This window comes from Melospiza melodia, chromosome Z (assembly GCF_035770615.1).
Source record: "Melospiza melodia melodia isolate bMelMel2 chromosome Z, bMelMel2.pri, whole genome shotgun sequence".
Classification (NCBI taxonomy): domain Eukaryota; kingdom Metazoa; phylum Chordata; class Aves; order Passeriformes; family Passerellidae; genus Melospiza; species Melospiza melodia.
In genome coordinates this window covers 50,993,929-51,015,886 of record NC_086226.1, presented here as the reverse complement: position 1 = coordinate 51,015,886, position 21,958 = coordinate 50,993,929, and the positions used below count along the sequence as shown (strand labels likewise).

The 21,958-nt window shown below is 43.1% G+C and overlaps 2 protein-coding genes across 3 annotated transcripts in view; both read left to right on the top strand.

The window, feature by feature from the left end:
* Nucleotides 1-6,814, top strand: part of HAUS6 (HAUS augmin like complex subunit 6) — a 21,379-nt gene extending 14,565 nt beyond the window's left edge. The window contains exons 15-17 of one of the 2 annotated variants that reach the window (XM_063181279.1): nucleotides 614-749; nucleotides 1,092-2,039; nucleotides 5,347-6,814. In XM_063181279.1, the coding sequence (XP_063037349.1) occupies nucleotides 614-749; nucleotides 1,092-2,008 (1,053 nt within the window). In that variant the 3' untranslated portion in view covers nucleotides 2,009-2,039; nucleotides 5,347-6,814. Of the gene's footprint in view, nucleotides 1-613; nucleotides 750-1,091; nucleotides 2,040-3,058; nucleotides 3,408-5,346 lie in introns of those variants that run through there. The other variant, XM_063181280.1, reaches the window with a different exon arrangement.
* Nucleotides 3,768-21,958, top strand: SAXO1 (stabilizer of axonemal microtubules 1). Its single transcript, XM_063181381.1, is given in 10 exon segments — nucleotides 3,768-3,806; nucleotides 5,347-5,444; nucleotides 15,695-15,790; nucleotides 15,792-15,889; nucleotides 16,261-16,394; nucleotides 20,247-20,427; nucleotides 21,204-21,367; nucleotides 21,369-21,649; nucleotides 21,651-21,849; nucleotides 21,851-21,958. Coding segments are annotated over 10 exon segments (1,398 nt in total).

The window sequence follows — 21,958 nt, the reverse complement described above, 5'->3', positions numbered from 1 at the left end:
TATACATGTTAAATATTTAACAGGGACTTGGTAATTTTAAGCAGGAATGTAAATATTTTTCCTTTTAGGTATTCCATTTAATATTTGAGGAATTCCTTCACAAGGGTTACTGTCAAATGTGCCACTTCTTATTTTGGAAAGTAAACTGCATTTTTAACTGAAATGGTAGTTGTTTTTCATCTGCTAAAATTTTTTAAATGTGTGAATATATCTCTAGTCTTCAAGCTTATGCAGTTCGTGGCTAATGTCTTAAATATATTCTATCTGAGCACATTTTCTTATTTGAAAGGTGGAATCATAGATGATGAGTGAACTGAAAATTGAATCTGATCTCAGTCCCTTACCTTCATTTTGTGTTTAGCCTTCATTTTAGCATTTTGCAATTAGAAGCATTTTACCTTCATTTTCTGTTATTTACTACTTAGGTTCACAATGACCATACTATGGTCATTGTGAACCTAAGTAGTAAATAACAGAAAAGTTAGGATATTCCAAATTCTCCACATGATTTGGAAAATGAGATTTATTTTTAACCATAACTGACAGAAATGAAGAGGTTATAATGGTTATAATTTTGATTTCTTAGAATTTCCTGTTCTTTCACATCCTACAGATTGCAAAGTCGGTGATGTCTGAGTCACCTCAGAGTGGTGAAGAAAAAGGAATGCCATTACATGATCTCAACAGCTCACTGTCTTTTTACCCATTTATAACGAAGAATCAAATACCCCGAACTCCAGAAAATCTGCGTGAGTTTGAAACTGTTTTTATTATGCTCGTTGATAAAAAATGTGGTTAGTTCATTGACTTGTAATGCAAGAAGAAAAATATAATTATTTCAGTGATGTTGTATGTTTTTCTAATGGCTCAAACTAATACAAAACAGTAGACCTAGTAATAAGTTGTGAATACTTTGAATTTGATTTAAGAGATTTTTTTTTCTTACATAGAATTCCCTTTGTTTTGGGGAAACATAAACAATATAAAGCAGCTATATGTATTCCCTCTTGGATTGCTGTATCACTGAGGGGACAGAAAAAAACCAGACTGATTGAAAGCATTAACATTTCACCTTGGTTTGTTTCATTTAGTTGCTGAAATTAGAAGTTCGTGGAGAAAAGCTGTTCAGACTGAGGGCTCATTAGACCCAGAGCTGTCCTCAGCTGGAGTGGTGACAGAAGAATCTTCAGTGAATGCCACACCCGGTATGCAGGAGGAGATGGGCTGTTCCTTTGTGTGCTCTGAACCTGTGTCTCCTGTATGTGACTTGGATGCTCCTGTATCACAGAAGAAGTCTCAATTGATTTCTACAGAATCTGCTTCTCGGGAGCAGGTGATTGTAAGTCATACATTTGAATCTTCAAATTCAGACACATCTGGAATTCAAGAAAATGAGAGAACTGAGTCAGAGGAACCAGATTGTTCTGCTTTGAGTGGAAGTTCTGTAGAAGATCTAACCCAGACTTTGCAAAATGTAGAGAACATGAATATTTATTTGAAAAGTGGTAGTAGAACAAATACACTACCTTCAGACCACTGTTGCAGTTTTCTAATGGGTAAGACGCTATGCTGGAATGCATCTGCATTAAATTCTGCCCTTCATGAATCTCCTGACATGGGAATATTGGATGAGACGCTTCCAGAGTGTGATGGTATGGATCCCAGCATATCTGCAGACTCAGACTCTTTTTTTTTAACAAGGGACAGTGAAAATTTAATGGATGAGTCAGAAAATAATGAGGATATTAAAAAATTGGACCTATATTTGCAGTCCCTGTCCAACTCACACGAAGTGCTAAAAACGACTGCATCTAAGAGTCATAATAATGGAGACAAATCTCAAAGTTATAGAGCTAAACTAGGGATATCCGAAGAAGGAGAGGAAAATGAGGATGATCCTCCCACGGATGAAGGATTTACCAAGATGCCATTGCCAAGCTCTCCTGATGAAAGCAAACATTCCCTGTCATCTTTGCTGGTATCCTGTCAACAGAAGGATGGTACATGAAGTCCCATTAGACTTACTACATGAATTGAAGGTAAGTTTCTGTGTTCTTTGTGCATCAAGATTTTGTCCATTCTGTCACTAGATTTACTACCATGAATAACATCTGAGTAGTTGGACTGTGCTGTGGAAGTGGAGGGAAACTTATTTGTATGCTTGTTTCTCATGGAACATGAGATGTGAAAAAAAAAAAAAGGAAACAGGCTTCCTCTAGTTCTAGAGTTCTATCAAACATCTTCCAAGTACAATAAAAGATGTTCATCTAACTTTCTGCTGTAATCCGGAGTGGTTAAAAAAAAAAAAGCCTCAAAGTGCATTAACTGCAATCTGCAGTTAGATTTTGAATAATCTGAATTTAGATGTTGAGAATTCACAAAGGTAGTTTGAAGTTTTGTGTTTACTCTGAACAAATTTGGCTATTTAGAAATGTGTCATATATCATTGAAACTTCTGTGAGTTCATTAAGGTGTTGATAGAACTATCCTGCATTCCAGCCTGCCTATCCCCTTATCCCATTTCCAACAGAGGTGTCAACTGTTTAACTGTTTATTGGAGTGTTTAGTTACATGTTCAATTAAATCATTGAAGTGCATTGATAAAAATTAACTAGTAATGGAGGACTTCCATGAAAACAGATGGTATGCAGGGATGTGATGAGGCAGGCCACCACCCACTTGGAATTGAGTCTGGCAAGGGATATCAGTGGTAAGTACATCAGCAGGAAAAGGAAGATTAGGGAAAGTGTAGGGCCATTGTTGAAGCAGACAGGTGTCCTGCTGATGGAAGACACAGTTAAGGTGGAATTAGTGAATGCCTTCTTTGCCTCAGTCTTTACTGCTGACGCTGTCCTTCAGGAATCCCAGACCTCAGAGGTAAGGGAGGAAGGCTGAAGAAAGGGGGACTTGGCCCTGATCATAGAGGGTTCAGTTAGAGGTTAACTAGACAGACTTAAAGCCCATAGGTCTGTGGGCTCCAACGGGATGCTCCTGTGGATGCTGAGGTAGATATCCCGTGGCAGATATTGTTACTAAGCCATTCTGTGTTATCCTTGAGAAATGGAGAACAGGAGGTGCCTGGTGACTGGATGAAAGCCAGCATTACATCCATCTTCCAAAAGGGCAACAAGGAGGAACCAGGAAACTACTGGCCAGTCAGCCTCACCATTGTTCCTGGAAAGGTGGTGGAACAGATCATTCAGAAGATCATCACCAAGCATGTACAAGAACTGGTCAGGATGGATTCACCAAGTAGTCAGGATGGCAATTGGGAGTAGACAAGTGGAAATCATACTTTACCATGGCCTTCTGAGATGACATGGCAGGGTAGGTTGTCTAGTGGAGAGCAATGGATATTGTTTGCTTTTAAAGAAACTTCCCGGTGTGGCCATTCATGAGACTCTGGCAGAGACAGTTCCCAACGTCAGAGGCTTTCACTGTTGGGAGTGAAGCCCTTCTCCGTGGGTGGCTCCAGCGAGCTGATGGGTGCCCTGCTTGACTCCTCACACAGCCCACCCTCACATGCACTCAGAGCAGTTTCCTCGCAGCTCCCAGGTGTCCCATAGCAGTGTCTCACGTGTCTCAGTCCATAAAGCCATTTATTCACAGTGCAGTAACACAGAAACAGCTCGAGCTGGTCCCTCTGGGCAAGACCCCCAGCAAAGGAGCCCCAGATCTTGTACAGCCTCAGTCTCCCCGCATGCAAGTCTTGCTCTTCCTCCTGAGTCATTAGCTTCTGTCCCCACTCTCTGTTTTCATCCGCCTAGATGGTGTCACCAATCTTCATCTCCTTTGTTATCCCAAAGGTAGGCAATTCCCAGCTCCTGATGTGTCTGTCACCATCCATTCACCTGGCTGCTGTCATCCATATTCATACTCCTTGTTATGCTGAAATTTGGCAGTTCACAGGCTCCCACCCAGAGCTCAGATCTCAGTCATCAACTTTGGTGTCTATCAGATGGTATCAGCACTACCTTAATTTCAGCAAGGGTTTTGATAACATCCTCATTTTCCATAACATCCTCATAGGTAGGCTCAGGAAATTTGGGTTAAAGGAATGGACAGTGAAATGAGTCAAGTACTGGCTGAAGGCAGAGCTCAGACAGTCATGATCAGTGCAGCAGAGTCCAGCAGGAGGCCTGCAGTCAGTGCTATTCCTAAAGGATCAGTACTGGGACCAATCCTACTCAACTTGTTTATCAGTGACCTGGAGGAAGGGATCAAAGGCACCCTCAGCAGGTTTGCTGGTGACTCCAAATTGGGGCAGTGGCTGATGCACCTGAAAGCTCTGCTGCCATTCAGTGGGACCTTGATCAGCTGGAGGGCTGGGCAGAGAGAAACCTGGTGAGGCTCAACAAGGGCAAGTGCCAGGTCCTGCACCTGGGCAGGAACAGCCCCAAGTGCCAGCACAGCCTGGGGCTGACCTCCTGCAGAGCAGCTCTGTGGAAAAGGAGCTGGGACTCCTGGTGCATCACAAGCTGCCCGTGAGCCACCAGTGCCCCTGTGGCCAGGAGGGCCAATGTCATCCTGGGCTGCACTGGCAAGAGTGTGGCCAGCAGGTCAGGGAGCTGATCCTCCCCCTCCACTCAGCCCTGGTGAGGCCATTCCTGGAGTGCTGTGTCCAGTTCTGGGCTCCTCAGCACAAGGGAGACAAGGAGCTACTGGAGAGGGTCCAGTGGAGAGCCATAAGGATGATCAGGGGTCTGGAGCTTCTCTCTCATGAGGAGACACTCTGGGAGCTGGGATTGTTTGGTCTGGAGAAGACTGAGAGGGGATCTCACCAATACACAGAAATATCTCAAAGGTGGGTGTCAGGAGGATGGTGCCAGACTCTTTCCAGTGCTGCCCAAAAAAGAGGCAAGGAGCCGTGGCCACAAACTAAAGCACAAGAAGTTCCACCGTAACTTGGGGCAGAAAGTCTTTACACTGAGGATGGCAGAGCACTGGAACAGCTACCCAGAGAGGTTGTGAAGTCTTCCTCTCTGGAGACACTCAAAATCCAACTGGATACATGTCTGTGTCACCTGCTTTAGGTGACCCTGCCTTGGTGCAGAGGGTTGGACTGGATGATCATCAGGGGTCCTTTCCAATGCTACCTGTGCTGCGATTTTATGAAGTACTTGGAATTTAATGTTTAAAATTTAAGAAGTACTGTAATTTATTTCTGCAAAAAAGGTTTCATTTAGAATGGTAGCCATGTTGCTAACAACTGATGAGAGTACTTATCAAACGGTACTTAGAGTACCATTTTATATATGCTTTATTAATACATGTGAAACAGCTTCAGTATTTCTGTCTTAATAGTTGAATACTATAGAGTGCAAACTGGTATGTTTTCTCTTTCAGGTAAGAATAGTTGAGTTGGAAGCTGAGAACGAAGGAACATTCATCAGGATGGAATTTGTAAAGCAGCATAACCAGAGCAGTGCATCTATGATTCACTTGTATCCTCTCCAAGCATTATCTGCATTGGGAAGTTGGAATCGTTTTGGTCTGCAAGGAGACCCTACTCCAGTCTCCTTGTTTAGGAGTGTCACTTGCCTGCTCTGACACTGCCAGTTTCGTATCATTCACTGTGGCTTTCTATATACAGCGCATCATTTATATACAGAACTATAAGCTTATTTTGAACAGCAGATGTTGAGTAAATGGCATAACCTAGAAAATGGAAAAATTAGATGTCAAAGGAGAAATAGTGAAATCTGTTAATTTGCTCCTAATCCACATCTCATACCCCATCCCAACCCTTAATCCAACAGATTGGTATTTTTCTTGGTGCTCTACATTCCATTACATTCATCTCTCTTACTGAGATTTCTGGTCTACACTGCCATCAATTCTGCCTTTTGATAGAGGCTGTTCCCTTTTTCTAAGCTTCACTGGAGTGCATATTTCTTTCGCTATATTACTGAAAAAATGCTTTACACTAAAGTTACAAAAATTTATTGTTTGTGGTAGCGCTAATGATTTTAACAACTTCTTGATTTTAACTTCTAGTTTTTTAACTTCTTGATTTTAACATCACATCATATACAATATGTTGTGATGTAAAGGGTAATAGACCCTGTGGTAACAGCAGAATGCAGCGAGGTGTATTTGGCCTTCTAGAGCAGAGGAGGTCAGAGTCCAGCTAGCTGAGGTTAAGGCCGACACCCAGCTGCATAACCTGCCAGCGCCCCTCCGCGGCTAAGGCCTCGGGCTGGGCTGGCTGCGGGATGGATCGCTGCTAACGACGAGAAGGAAGGAGCTGGACACTCGCTGGCGGCGAAACAGGTTTATTGGAAAGCCCACGATGCCAGCCAGGGAGGGATGCCAGGGTTATAAAGGCAAGGGGTGGATCCGGGAGGGGTTTACAGAAGACCAATGGGGGGAGAAGAGGGGATGAGCTTAACACAAATGACAGAGTGGAGAGCCCAATAGGTACCAGGTAAGGGAGGGGCCCCGGGACCACAGCCAACCACAACCCCCAAGGAGAAGCTTCTGGAATACTAGGTGGAGTGATTGACTAGCTCAGGGAGGAGGAAAAGCATACATATAAGGGAAAAAGGGGAGGGGGGAATTATATAACCTAACAGATTGACAATAGAACTGGCAGGGCTGTGGTGGGAAAACTGAGGAGGGCAGAACCATTTTACACAAAATGGGGGGGGGGGGGGGCAGATACATATAATGGGGGAGGAATTAAATGAACGAACACATTACAATAGGAGAAAGTACAACTCTAGATTCCGAGAGGAAAACTTACTGTTTTAAAATACTGTCTCCTAACCTAATGTGTTTAGAGGCATTTTTAAATAAAGTTGTTTTAATGTTCTGCATTGTCTTCCTCCTTTCTTCCATAACAGTTACCGTGGGTTTTAAGAAGAAGCTCCACCTGTATTTGATATCTTCCTTATAAAGAGAATTTGACAGGTTCTGTGAAAAGCCATGTGGGTGGTTGAGGAAGCTGTAATATCTATAACACACATTAGAAGATAAGAGGGAAGTGCTGCTTAATAGCCAAAGGTCTTTTCAAACCTAAGTTCTATGATCCTGTTACCACTTAGTTACTGGCTGCCTGGAACAGGTCCAGCTGTGTTCTGTCCACACGTGGACTCTAGAGCTTGGCACTGGTGACTTCACAAACATTGCCCGGGTAGCTAGATGGGCTGTAGAGTAGCTACATATAAGGATGGGGATAATAAGATTGTGGCCTATCTTTAGAAAAGTCAAACTGCCTTTTGTGTTGTTACTGCATTGACAGTTTGGGATTAAAAAATGGCATTTAAAAATCTTGAGTTTTCTGTGAAGACCTTGCTTCACATTTTGAGTTACATATAAAAGCAGAATCTTTCCTCCTTGTAGTTAAATATAACAATGTTTGAATTGTAAGTAGTAGCTCTCCTGTCCACTAGTTTGTGTTGGACGCTTAGGTCATTTTTGGTTAGGTTTACATTGGAAATCCATCATAATAAATTAGAAATTCTAGGTAAAATTCTTATTTAGAGCAGTAATTTAATGATTTGTAAAGGGAAATTGAGAACAGCAGGGTATTATGAGCAGCCAGAAATACAACTCTGTCTGTATTTCTCTGACTTCTTTAAACCTAGGTATTTGCTGAAGATTAACACAGTATTCCTAATGTGCAGTGTTAAATATCTTAAGATACCTATGAGAAGTTCTTGCCCATTAAGCCTGGAGAATTCTGTTCCTCGTGAATTTCCTAATCAATAGATTCCTTTGTGTGACTTCCTAAAAGTATGTAATTTGGGCTTCTGAAGTTAGGTGCACTGTATTAAAATTAGCTGAAATACAATGCAAGGTACAGTACCTTGCTTTCCTTTCCAGAGGAGAGTATGCAGGAGGAGATAATTTTGTGCAGCACTCCAGAGCAGCCAGTATTTCACACTTTATAGACACCTATTATTACTATGTAAGCTCCAAAAGGATAGCTTTATGCACTTCTCTGTTCCTTGGTCTCTTTCATTTTTTTAACTTTGGAATATTAGACTTAGGTTTTCTTGCCAGAGCTTATATACACTGCTCACAAAGGTTTGATGAAGTGCCTGAAATATTTTTCCTCCAAGTTCTATAGTATTTATTATATCATGAGCAATGTGATATACAGAGAGAGTTGGGCCTGTTCAGTCTCAAGAAGAATCAACTGATAGGGAGCTCATCAGTGTCTGTGTCTGAGGGAGGGGTGTCAGTGGATGGATCAGGCTCTGCTTGGTGATGCTGAGCAATTGCACAAGAGTCAACAAACTGATGTGCAGTTAGTTCTATCTGAACATGGGGAACTTTTTTACTGTGCAGTACAGAGCACCGGGAAAGATTGCCCAGAGAGGCTGTGGGGGCCTCCCTCACTGGAAATACTCAAGACCCATCTAGATGTGATCCTGTGCAATGTGCTCTGTGATGACCCTGCCTCAGCAGGGAGGTTGGACCAAATGACCTGCTGTGGTCACTTCTGGCCTGACCCATTCCGTGATTGGATCAAGTGTTATGGTGTCTGGTAGTGGCATATCCAAAGATCAGTTTGTAGCTGGGACAAAACATAAATTGCTCTTAAGTTATATAAAGGATAACACATAACTTGGCAGTCTGTACTTTGTATGTTCTCTCTGTACTGAGCATATATCAGTCTCTTTTTATTGAAAAGTAAAGCTGAAAGAATGTTTGAAATATCACTAATTCACTGGGCGTTGAAAAATGCAAGTACAGTCTTGTGAATTAATTTCTGCAAGTAGTGGGAGAGAATCAGAAGGGTGAAAACTACAAAATTAGTGGTTTGAGCCCAATACTGGCCACTGTGAACAAAATCAACTCTAGCCCAGCTAAAACAGACTGGGGGAAGATAGGATGAATAGAGACTGAAAATATGAGTACTTAGATTAATTTCAGACAGAGAGTCTTTTAGCAAACCTGAATTGCATTCATGGCTTGATAGTTCTGCTTCAGTCTTCTGTGTTGCATCATTTAGAAAAACTTTGGCAGAAATTGCTCTGTTGGTGATGGCAAAACACTGTAGGAGAGCTCTGTCTTACCCCCTGCAGTGCTTAAGTTCAGCTGGGTTAGCTCCAGTGGGGCACTGTTTGGAGGAAGCTCTTCTGTATGGGAATGCTTTCAGACCATCCTCCCTGGAGATGCATACCTACACTTCAGTCTGTGTGGAACTGTTGAGCTGTGTCTGCTGATTGTGGATGGGGTTACACCTGGGGAATTCTGTGTGTAACTAGAAAAAAGCACAACTGCAGAGAGTTAGCATACATTTTTGTCTCTTGTGGGCATTTTATCACTTCTAAATAAGATCTTACTTTGGTTCGTGTTTTTCTGTGGCACAAAGACTAGTTTCTGATTAATTTATGTGTAGGCCGTCATCCCAAAGTGTGAATCTAATCCATAGTCACACACAGGTTTTATGTTTCTGGCAGTCTGTCTGTTGAAGCTGTATACATTTTACTTCTTTGCATGTAGAAATACAGTCAGAGAAAGCTGCAGGAAAGTTTCTCATATTTATTATAAAGTACTCCACGAGCCAGGGACACAATCATTTCACTGGTGTTGGGACATTATCAATTGCTTAAATAGTCGATTTACGCACTTTTTTTTTAAGGAGTTTAGTTAATGAGACAAATAGAAACAGTCATTGTTCCAAGAGGCCTTCAGACTAAAATCTAGTGAAGAATCATATTGACCCATTTATTCATCCTGTTGAGATCCCTCTTGATGGCAACACACGCATTGGGTGTATCAACCTCTTCTCCCAGTTTTGTGTCATTTGCAAACTGCCTGAAGGTGTGTCATGTATCCCATTATATATGTAATTTATAAAGATATATATATAATAGCTTTTACCCCATTTCCCAGTCATTGGAATCACAGCTGGTGGTGGCCCTCTGGACTTTGTGCCACTGATCACAACTCTTTGAGTCTAGCAGCTCAGAGCATTATTTATTTTGCCTCAGGGTCCACTTACCTGGCCCATGTTTCTGTCAGTTTGTTGATGAGGTTCTTGTGGGTGACAGTGTCAAAAAGCTTATCAAACTCAAGATATGCAGTATCTACGGCTCTGTGCCTCATCCTACAGAAGACTGTACCAAGCCAGTCTTCTTGTAGAAGGTTTTCTGTTTGGCTTAAGCATGATTTCCCTTTCATGCTGACCACTCCAAATGATCTCCTCCAGCTCACTTGACAGCCAGTATTGGGAACTGATTTTCCAAGATTATTTACTCAACCATCTTTACAAGGACTGAGGTTAAAATCTTTCTTGCCTTTCTTGAAGGCATGTGATGAATGATGTTTACTTTCTCCTAGACATAAGGAACCTCTCCTGGTTGTCACAACCTTTTAACGACAGAGAAAATGCCTCAAAATTGCATTACGATACTGCTGTATTTCTTGCGGGTACTCCATGGACCCAAGCGTATCATTTGTTTAAGTGCTGCCTAACCTGTTCCTCTTCCTTGACTCAGTCTTTTCTATTGATCTCAAGGACATGGGGTTGCTTAAAGCTAGTCAAACCAGTAAAGAACAGGACTGAGACTCAGAGTCAGTGGTCACACATTGCTTTTCAATGTAGTTTGTGTAGTCAGGGAGCATGAACAGCCAGTTCTTGCAAATCAAAGCTGTTGATCCTGAAGAATGATAAGAGTATTGGTGTGAGCCAAGAAGGGTTTCTTGGGGGTTGATCAGCTGTGCTGGTTATCTTTTTAGGCAGATACTGGTCAGGCAGGTAAACTTTACTCATCGCTTATTTCTAAGTGCTCTCCCTGCTGCTTAGAAGTTTAGATCTGGAAACCTGTATTAGTCATCAGTTAATATTTCTTGCAATCATTGTTTTTCAGTTAGTGGGAAGTGCTAGAGGTTAGAAAATCATGACTTTATCAAGGACTTACAGTTTAATGCTCTGGCAGTAATTTTTTCACTTACTGCATAAGTAGGAGGCCTAAATTAATATCTTCCTAAATTTTATTTCAAAATAGACATTTTGGAAATATTTATATAAAATATAAATATTTTATAAAAATCAAAATGTACCTAATTGTAACGCAAGTGGATTAAGAAAGGATGCTGAAGGCACCTTGTTCATCTGACAGTCCAGGTTACTGCATGTATGGTAAAGGGTCACTTAAGGGGACTTACGAAAAGGATCCTTAATCCCTGTGAGATCAATGACCTTCTTGTTTCTCTCGAAGTACTTACTCCACAAGTAATATTACATTGTCTTCCTGTGGGATAAAAGTCCAAGACAGTGGGGACAATTGTATTTGCTGTTGTTTAATGGCCTGAACTTTTTACCAGAAGATGGCAGCAGGCTGACGTTAGTCACAAATATTTCTACTGCTTATTATTGGATAAACTTGCTCCATCAGTTCCATGTCCTTGCTGTGCTGGGACCCCAGAGCTGGATGCAGGGTTCCAGGTGGGCTCTCAGCAGAGCAGAGCAGAGGGGCAGAATCCCCTCCCTGGCCCTGCTGCCCACGCTGCTCTGGATGCAGCCCAGGACACGTTTGGCTCTCTGGGCTGGGAGTGCCCATGGCTGGGTCATGTCCAGCCTCTCATCCACCAGCATCCCCACATCCTTCTCAGCAGGGCTGCTCTGATCTGCTCATCCCCAGCCTGTGCTGCTGCTGGGGCTGCCCCAACCCAGGTGCAGCACCTTGCACTTGGTCTTGGTAAACATTATGAGGTTCCCACTGGCCCAATTCTTGAGCTTGTCCAGGTCCCTCTGAATGGCATCCTGTCCTTCATTTGTCAGCCACATCACTCATCTTGGTGTCACTTCCAAATTTGCTAAGAGTGCACTTGATCCCTTTGACTATGCCATTAATAATGATATTAAATAACACCATTCCCCATACAGAGCACTGAGGAACTGTGCTTGTCACTGTTGGATTGCTGGGCTGTTTATTTTTCTCAGCTTTGATGCTTAGAAATCCTCATACTTACACTCTGCCCATTACCCTGATGGAATTAAGTTCTGGGGCTTTTCCCTGCTCCTTGGAGAATGATGTTTGAAGTATTTGTCCACAGAAGGAACTCATGAATTCATAAGTAGGAATCTGATCCTTTAAAATGGATCTGAGAGCTTCCCTCTCTTCAAATGGTGGCTGTTGCCTGATCTTGATGCTTACTTCTTATGTCATCTGAGGCAAAATCTTGAGTAATACCACTGTTGTCTTTGCTGAGTCAAAGTAGAGACCTAAGAGAAGACTATTGAAGTCTTACCAGCTAACACCACCCGTTTGTCCTCAGAGAATCCTTTAGTCTGGAAAAACCCCAGGAACATCAAGCCCAGCCATTAACTTAGCCAGGTCTACCAGTAAACCCTATTCCTAAGAGCCACACCTACGTGGCTTTTAAATACCTCCAGGAGTGGGGAATTCAACCACGTCCCATGGGCAGCATGTTCCAGTCTTTTACAATCCTTTCTGTAGAGAAATTCTTCTTAATATCCATTCTAAACCTCCACTGGTGCAACTTGGGACCATTTCTTGTCATTCTCTCAAGGAGAAAAGAGTCACCCCCAGCTGGCCACATCCTCCTTGCAGGTAGTTACAGAGTGTGATAGGATCACCCCTGAGCCTCCCCTTCCCCAGTATGAACAACCCCAGCTGCCTGAGCCACTCCTCCTAGGACTTGTGCTTCAGACTTTTCACCAGCTCCATTGTCCTTCTCTGGACGCATTCCAGCAATTCAGTGTCTTTCCTGTAGTGAGTGTAGTGTAGTGAGTGCACTCACTACTTACTACTCCTGCAGTGAGTAGTGAGTGTAGCCCAAAAGTGAGCACAGAGCGGCCTCACCAGTGATGAGCATGGGCCATGATCCCTGCCCTGCTCCTGCTGGCCACACTGTTGCTGGCACAGGCCAGGATGCCACTGGCCTTCTTGGCCACCTGGGCACAGCTGGCTCGTGTTCAGCCGATGCTGACCTGCATCCTTGAGTTCTTTGCCTTGGGCACCTTTCCAGACACTCGCCCCCAGCCTGCAGCACTGCCTGGGCTGTTGTAACGTGTCAGGTCCCCAGAGGACAGTCCTGCACCTCCTGCTCCGAGGGAGCCCATGTTCTCAAGCACTCATGGGCTGAATTACGGCAAAACAACGCTGTGTGATTAATTAAAAAGTTTTACTTATGGTAGGAACGATCTAAATCTTCTGGTAAATTGAGAGGTCTGTGGCAGCAATGATTTAAACTTTTCTGGACAGCCACAGATTAAACCTTTCTGAACAACGGTGATTTTTGAACAGCCTGCAGCAGCAGTGATTCAAAGTTTTTAAGCAGAGGAAGAAAGGAAGAAGGAGAGTTAGGAAAGTAGAAGTAAAGAAAACAGATCTGTGTTACCACCCAGGGCACCAGTACTGCCTCTAGTCTCGTTCCTCTGGATGGTAGGTGCATGGATGATGGAAGCATACCCTCACTTCTCGCTGTCACACCATTTATAGACTGGTCCTTGCAGGTGCATCTTGTTATTCCCAAACTTTTCAGAAGGGGTTGAATGGTCTCATGGTTTCAAATCTGTTCTTAAAAATAGTTACCCAAGATAAGGAAGCTGGTCCAGAGATGCACTATGCTACTTCTGCAAGACCCTCTTTTCTAACCACATCTTATCTAGTTGGCATGGTAACATTCCTTTTCTCTTCTGTCAAATGTTTGAGACATTAGCTCTTTCAGGTTAATTCTTTCAGGTTTTCAGTCTCTCACACGGATGAAGGGCAGGACTTGGCATTTGGCCTTGTTGAACCTCATGCCATTGGCCTTAGCCTATAGGTCCTGCCTGTCCAGATCCCTCTGCAGAGCCCTCTGACCTTCTGGCAGATCAACACTCCTGCCCAGCTTGGTGTCACCTGCAAACTGAGTAAAGTTGCACACAATTCCTTTGTTCACATCATTCATAAAGATACCAAGTAGGGCTGACCCCAATACTGAGCCCTGGTGAGCACCACTGGTGGCTGGGCTCCAGCTGGATCTAACTTCATTCACCAACACTCCTGGGACCCAGCCATCCAAGCAGTTCTTTACCCAGTAAAGAGAGCACCTGTCCAAGCCAGGAGCGTCCAGTTTCTCAGGAGAATGCTTTGGGAGATGGCATCAAAGGCATTACAAAAGCCCGGGTAGACACATCCACAGCCTTTCCTTCATCAATGAATCCCGTCACCTTGTCATAGAAAACAATCACTTTGGCCAAGCAGGACAGGGGACCTGTGTTTCACAAATCCAGGCTTTATCTCTGGTTGTCTTGCAGTTGCCTTAGAATGACATTCCAGATTATCTACTTTGTGGCTCCTCTGACACCGAGGTCACGCTAACAGGCCTGTAGCTCCCCATGTCCTCCTTCCAGCCCTTCTTATAGTTGGGGGTAATAATTTGCTAACCTCCAGTCTTTTGTGACCTCCTTGGTTAGCCAGGGTGGCTTGTAAATGATGGAGAAGTGGCTTAGTGATGACTTCTTTCAGCTCTCGCAGAACCCATTCTGATGTAGAACTCTGCTAACTCCATCCCCTTCTCATACTTCCAGAAAACACTTCATCACTGTGGTAAAGTACTGCCTACCTGTGATCCATTTCTTGGCTCTGGTACATATTGACTGTTTTAAATATGGAACTGGGCAGTGACTGGCTTGGAAAAACCCTCTCCATTACTGGGCTCTCCCTGCTGCTGAGGATGGTGAATGTGGTGTTGCAGCTTGTCTCTTCCTGAGCCTTCTTAAAAAATAAATTTGCTTCAGATTGCTGAAAACAGAATGCCGAGCGGCTGGAACATGTGTGACATCTACATAAGGACCCCTTGATGTTCTTGATTATTTTTCACTTCTGAATTTCTGTTCTTACCACTATACCTAATACTTTGCAAAGTGAATTCTCTCTTGTGCTTTACACGGACTTTTGAGCGCCTTGTATATTTTGCTAAAATGTATCACTAATACAGTGTATTCAGAGGCTCAGGCTCCTGCTCACTCAGCATCACTCCAGAAGCAAAGTGCAATATTAATACTTTAATAGCTCCTATACTGACTGCTTCTCCTGGCTGACTGCCAATGGTCTAAACAGATATGCACACAGTGGAGAAAGTGCTTCTGAGGTAAGAAAGTGAATTTCCTTGTGCCAGGCAGCAGACTCTCTGCCCTGTACCAAAGGATTTGGGCAGTGAAATAGGTTCAGGATGATGAATGTTGGAAGGTCAAGTTTTCTTCTCAGTCTTGTTGTGCTTCTGCAAGGTTGCCTGAGAGTTAAGTTACACTACCCTAGCATCTTAAGTAGCTCTTTTAAAGCAAAAGCTGAGAAAAAGCTGACTGTCTGGCCATGCTGATGTTTCCTTGCCCAACTGGTGTTTTGCTGTAAAACTGTTCTGATGTTACCTCCCCAGCCTGGTCTGGGAAGGCTCTTGTTGCCTCTCTCCTTTGTTTCCTATGCACAGTAGATAGCCTGCTATAATTACTGCCCTTTAAAAGGAGTTATGTATTCTGGTGTAATTCCACTGTAGAACAGAGATGGGTGGAAAGAAGGGGAAACCTGGCCTGGCCTGGCTCTGTTCCTTTTGCAGCATCCATGTTTTAAAATGTAAAAGGCTTGTGTATTTCACTAAGTGCTTGCATCATATCCAAACTTTCTTAGCTGGGGGAGGTGAGGGGAAGTATTCAATTCTTTGTGTGTCCAGAAAAAGGAGCACATTTTTTTCTGGAACAAAAAAGAAATAATGAAATTATTCTTCACAGGAGAGATTACATAGCACATGAAGAGTTGCCACAGAAACCTAAACCGTCTGAAAAGCATGTCAAGAGACATGAGAATACAGATTTGACCTCCACTTACCTCCTCCTACACTATGTCTCAAGTATCTTCATGTCTGTCCTGGAGGATGAGGAGACATACCCCCAGGACCAAGACGGATATAAGAACCACTTACAAAGGTAAGCTGCCCCTGCAGCTTTGTTCAGGACTTCACAGATAACTCCACTTTTGAAGAAGACAGATCAAAACACTGTGCAGTTTTTATTCCTTCTCTATATGTAGGCTAACACGCTGTGCAGGAATCATGCAGACAGAAGTAGGTAGTTGGTAATACAGCACTGCATTAATGGCAGCATTGAGATCTCTCTGTTTTCACCTCCTTTCCATACCTAACAGGCCTACAGGAATCCTCGGTAGAAACAGGGCCATGGGAATTCCTGTATGTTGATCCCACAACAGGATCTTTACATTTAGGATGTACTGCACATACTCCTGGTACTGCATAGCTGATCCCCACATTCAGTGGATAAGGCATGTGTAAAATATACAGAATTTTCTAGGTCTGAGCAGCTCATGAAGCATGAGACCCTTTTTGTGTTTGCTGTGGAGTTATTCCGTGAATGTACAAGAGATGCATACAAGAAGTACAGACACAATGCACGAGCTCTACTGCTGGTAAAACAGGTAAGGTGTGCCTCTAACTATGTCCTTGTTTCTCAGTTGCACTAACTTGGTGGCTTGTTTCTCTGGGAGCTTTTCCCCCTCCTCCTCAGCAGCACTAATTGTCTTCCCCGTGCACTGGGAGAAAACTTTGAGTTACACAGTTAGAGCAACCCTCCTAGTTATGGTAGGAAGTCATAAATAGAAAGTCAGAGGATTTTACCTCTCCTCTGATCACCTTTCTGCTAGCTAACATGGATAGGCAGATAAATAGTTTTGTGTGTTTCTGTATTTCGTTTTATTATACTGTGCAAATATAATAGCTTATGACTGGTGCTTATTACTGCAGATTTGTCCCAATGTACACAGACAATATTTTCTTGGAAGTGAAAATGATGAAAGAACTTGGGGAATAAAAGGCATGTGAATGCATCATTAAAATTACCTGGCTGAAATGATTGAAAGTTGTACTTTATTCTAATTGCTGCATGTTTGCAGCTGTGTGTTTGCAACAGCATAAACTGCAGTTTGTACTTTAAACACACAAGAAATGTCGATTTAGAATTACTTGAATTGTGAAGACTATGACCCACAGGTGCAGAATATCCATATCTACACACTTTTGAACACTTTGTTTTGCATAGGCAATGTCACCAGATGGTATTCATTGGAATAACTTTGGTGAAACCAATAAAAAGAGCTGCTATATGCAAGGTGTGGATCTATCCTTCTGTGTTTAGATAGCCTTAACCTCTCCATATCTGAAACATATGCATATTTTGGTCTTTTTTCAGTGTTTAGGTCAGCACCTTAAGTGTAACTCCAGAGCTCTAATAAAAGGTATCACAGCCACATTTGGTTACAATTTACAGTATTTTTCCGAACTCTGCAAATGGAAATTTTTGTCCAAGCCCCCTCAAAGATCGAGTTGCATACTGAATAAATTCTCTTAAAGGCCCAGATTCAACAAAAATTGCAAGTTTTCATTGCACCATTCTCTAAGCATTGCTAGGTTTTAGTGGTCCCTACTGTCATGGCTTAACCCCAGGCTGCAGCCAAGCCCCAGGCAACCACTCGCTAACTCCCCTACCAGCAGGATCAGGGAGAGAATCAGAAGGGTAAAAGCTGGAAAACTTTGGGTTGAGATAAAGACAGTTTAATAAGGAAAGCAAAAACAGTGCACAAAACCAAAGCAAACCAAGGAATTAATTCACTGCCTCCCATGGGCAGGCAGGTGTTCAGCCATCAAGAGGAGAGCAGAGTTCCATCACAGGTGACAGTGATTTGGGAAGACAAACACCATCACTCCAGATGCCTGCCCACAATCCCCTTCCCCCCACTTTATGTACTGAACATGATGCCATGTGGTCTGCAATGTCCCTTTGGTCAGTTTGGGTCACCTCTCCTGGCTGTGTCTCCTCCCAACCTCCCAAGCACCCCCAACTTCCTCACCAGCATGGAGTACAAAAAAGCAGGGCTGTGTGTAAGCCCTGCTCAGCAATTACATAAATATCTCTGTATTATCAACTCTTGTGTTCAGCACAAATCCAACACACAGCACTACACCAGCCACTGTGAAGAAAGTTATCTCCACCTCAGCCAAGTGTTTAGAACATTGTATTCAATTAATTATCATAACTAAAATATTGGAACAGCATCTAAAATAGTGCTGCTCTGGTATTAAGTTACCTTTCCTACTGTATTGTCATGTTCTTTCCCACTGAACACATCATATACCAAATGACACTGTAGGGTTAAGTTGCTGCTATTGCTTGTCACAGTTCATGTCAGATGACTTTGCAACTTAAAGTTTCAAAATTCTCATCTCCTCTAGGCTACACATGTAGCTGTTTCTGCCTATCTTCAGATATGTAATCTAATTTTAATTAAGCCTTGCTTGGTTATAAGGAGATGTGCCTAACCCTCCAACAACATATGGTTCATATCCTGAATTCCCTCCTGTACCCCCTAATGTTTTCAAGATTGTCTATATGGGAAACTATTAATATCTATGGTTAAGAATTAGAGTTGAAATAAAACTGTAACATATTTTGAAGGAATAGTAGCACTGCTGGCTTACACTAAGTAAAATAAATTCATAACACCTATGAGGTCTCTAAATGTGTAGAGCTTATAAATTAAAAAAATTGAAGACAGATGGACTTGCTTATCATATTTTGAATATTTTGCAAGAGCTGTGGTTACATCCAAAATGCACAGAGTGTTCTCCAACAAAGATGGTGGGAGAACCTGAAAAGTTTTTTGGTAGCTCTTGGTTGGCAGCTGAAATGTGAGATCTCTGAACAAACCTCCTCTTAGCGGTGGTCTGAATCTCATTAGCTTCTCATTTTTTAACACTTTATTAATGCATTTCCTGTAAAAACACATCTGTGTATGTTCTGGTTCACCCTGTTGGACTGTTTCGACTGTTTCTCCAGGAAAATTATGTACCCTAGGCATGGGCACACAGTCAGCATCTCACCATTGTGGTGGTGCCTGGACATCTCCTACTTCCCAAGGGAAACAGGAGCGCCAAATTCTGATTGGACTGAAGAATTCAAATATCCTGATACAAATACCCTAATTGCATAATTTACTCTACAGTGCTTTGACATCTAGACTTCCTTCCTGTGCAGAGTCAGCTGGAAGCCTATTTGCCTCACGATTCTTAGTGTGGTTTGAAAGGAAGGAAAATTATAAAAAGAAAACAAATACCACCCATTGGGTTAGATCCAAGACTATTTCATTTCAGCTTCCTACCAGTAACCATAATGGTCTCTAGGGAAAGTTGCACAAAATTACTAGTAAGGGGAAAAAACTATGGTCTTCCTCAGCGCTGGTCAAAGAGGCAGTTTTGCAATAGATTCCTAGTGTGACAGCACAAATCTTTTCAGATTACAGGGCCTCATTTATTTCCCTGATATCCTGTCAAGAAAGGAACATATGAATGTCCCTAAAATACCACCTAAAATGTTTTCTTAGTCATAAATTTGGATTCAAGATTTCTGGAATACGGGCTATTCCTGCAATATAATTCAGTGCTTCACATTAGTGCAGACTTATTCTGCAAATTTCAGCACAGTTTTTCTAATAAGGAAGAATTGGGTCAGCGTTGCAAGTTCTTTCTCAGTTTCTGTTTGTTCTGAGAGCAGGGGCATCAGGGAGAGCAAAGCCAAGGGCCGAGGAGATGCCACAGAGCACAGCTTGCTCACACCAAGATGAGCTGCAAGCCTCTGAACCTGGCAAACCATAGGCAGCATTCCAGCTGTGCAGCTGAGGAATGGGGTCAGCAACCAGGCCAAGTGAGAAGGCAGAAAGAGGAGGGGTGGCACTGCAGCTCAGCCTTCAGAGTGGATGTGCGGTTCTCCTTGTCCCAGAGATGCTGTGGGAGACATCCAAACCTCCTGCAGACACGGGCATACTCTGTGCCCGGAGCCAGCCACAACACAGCAGCAGGAAGGTGTTTAAGTAGCTACATGCCACACCTCCATAATTCCTGGTTACTGAGCATGAGGATGGCACCCACTCAGCTACCTGCAGAAAATGTCTCTGTGAGACAGAGAATACAATTGAATCTTCCCTCATGGTATTTCATGGTCTCTGTAGGCGTGAGTGGGTACAGGTCTGTTTGATTCAACTTTCTGTGTAGATGCACAGCGTTTCTGGGGCGTAACACAGTAGTGTATAATGTATTCTACAGCTGCTCTTTGAATAAGAGTAGTGAAACACTACATCACAAACAAATATTTATTGAAATAGAAAATGTAATTATCATAATATTGCTATATGGCTGGACTTGTCAAAGGATTTCAGTTGAGCATCTCAATATGATTCCTTTTTCATTTCAGATGTCTGTGTGTTACAGAATGAACCAAGACACAGCAGACCAGACCAAACAATGGGTTTGCTCCATCAAAAGAGAAATTTTACCACAGAACCATTGTCCAGAAAGACAGTTTCTACAGGGGACTTGTTGCCACTCAAAGCTGTAAACCTCTGAATCCGGGCCAGAAAAGCAAGGCTCTCTTTGAGTACATAACCAATTACAGGATGAATTATGGATGGGCAGAGTGCAATAAGATGATGTTTAACAAGTCCAAGTGCCAAGTCCTGTGTTTTGGCCACAATAACCCCTGCAGCATTACAGGCTGGGGATGCTGTGGCTGGACGGTGCCCAGAAAGGGACCTGGGGGTGCTGGTGACAGCAGCTGAACATGAGCCAGCAGTGTGCCCTGGGGGCCAAGAAGCCCAAAGCATCCTGGCCTGTGTCAGGAACAGTGTGGCCAGCAGGAGCAGGGAGGTCATTCTCCCCTGTACTCAGCACTGGTGAGGCCACACCTCGAGTGCTGTGTCCAGTTCTGATCCCTCAGTTTGGGAAGGACCTTGAGGTGCTTGAGCGCATCCAGAGGAGGCAACGAGGCTGGAGAGGGGCTGGGAACACAAACCCTGTGAGGAATGGCTGAGGGAGCTGGGGGGGCTCAGCCTGGAGAAAAGGAGACTCACAGGTGACCTTATCATTCTCTACAATCTCCTGAAAGGCGGCTGCAGCCAGGTGGATGTCAGTCTCTTTCTCCAGGCAGCAACTGACAGAACAAGTGGTCACAGTCTAAAGCTGCACCAAGTGAAATATAGGTTGGATATTAGGAAATTTTTTTTAATGGAAAGAGTGATAAAGTACTGGAATGGTCTGCCCAGGGAGGTGGTGGAATTACCATTCCTGATGTGTTTAAAAAAAGGTTGGATGTGGCACTTGGGGCCATGGTTTAGTTGAGGTGTTAGGGCATGGATTGGACTCGATGATCTTCAAGGTCTCTTCAAATTAGTGATTCTGTGATGTGCCACCTCCTCTGGTGAAACATTATGTCCATAAAATTCAGATATACAAGGTCAATTATGTTTCATTTGATGGTCTCACTACACACAAATTTTCCTACCAGGGGTGGGCTGGTCAGCCAACTAAGCTTCCAAAACCATACCAGAAAAAACCAGCCCTGTCTTCCTTTCTCCACTACAACTGGATTTCAGGAAAAACATAAAGCTTGACTACAGCCTCCTGTATTCACCAGAAAACCTGATATTTATCTTCTTCCTCTGGAGAAAATGGACATTCACACCACTACTTGGACACACTGGAAGCACCTAAATGAAAAGCCAGCCAAAATGTGTCGATCTTTGGCCCAGCTTAATAAAATTACTGAGGCATTTAACAGCTCTTCTACAGTGAAGGAAGACTATAAGCCTTGGCTATGAAATGGACTAAAACCCATCACTCATGCTCCAGACTTTCCCAGCAAAACCAATAGATTTCTTGGCTACATTTTGGACCCAACACGGACCTCATTCTCTCACAGTTACGTAAACCTACAAGCCTGTCTGGTCAGGCCCAAAGCATCACAGTCTCCCAGATGCTAAAACAACCTACACTGCCAGTTACACACCAAAGAGCTTTGCTAGATGCCTGGCCCCTTACAAAGACCCATCCCAGTTACATCTTTGAGAAAACTGACGCTGACAGCTTGATTTTGTTTGGTAAACAAACTTCTTATAAACCAGTTGCTGTTTTCATATTTGGAGAACTCTTAAAATAA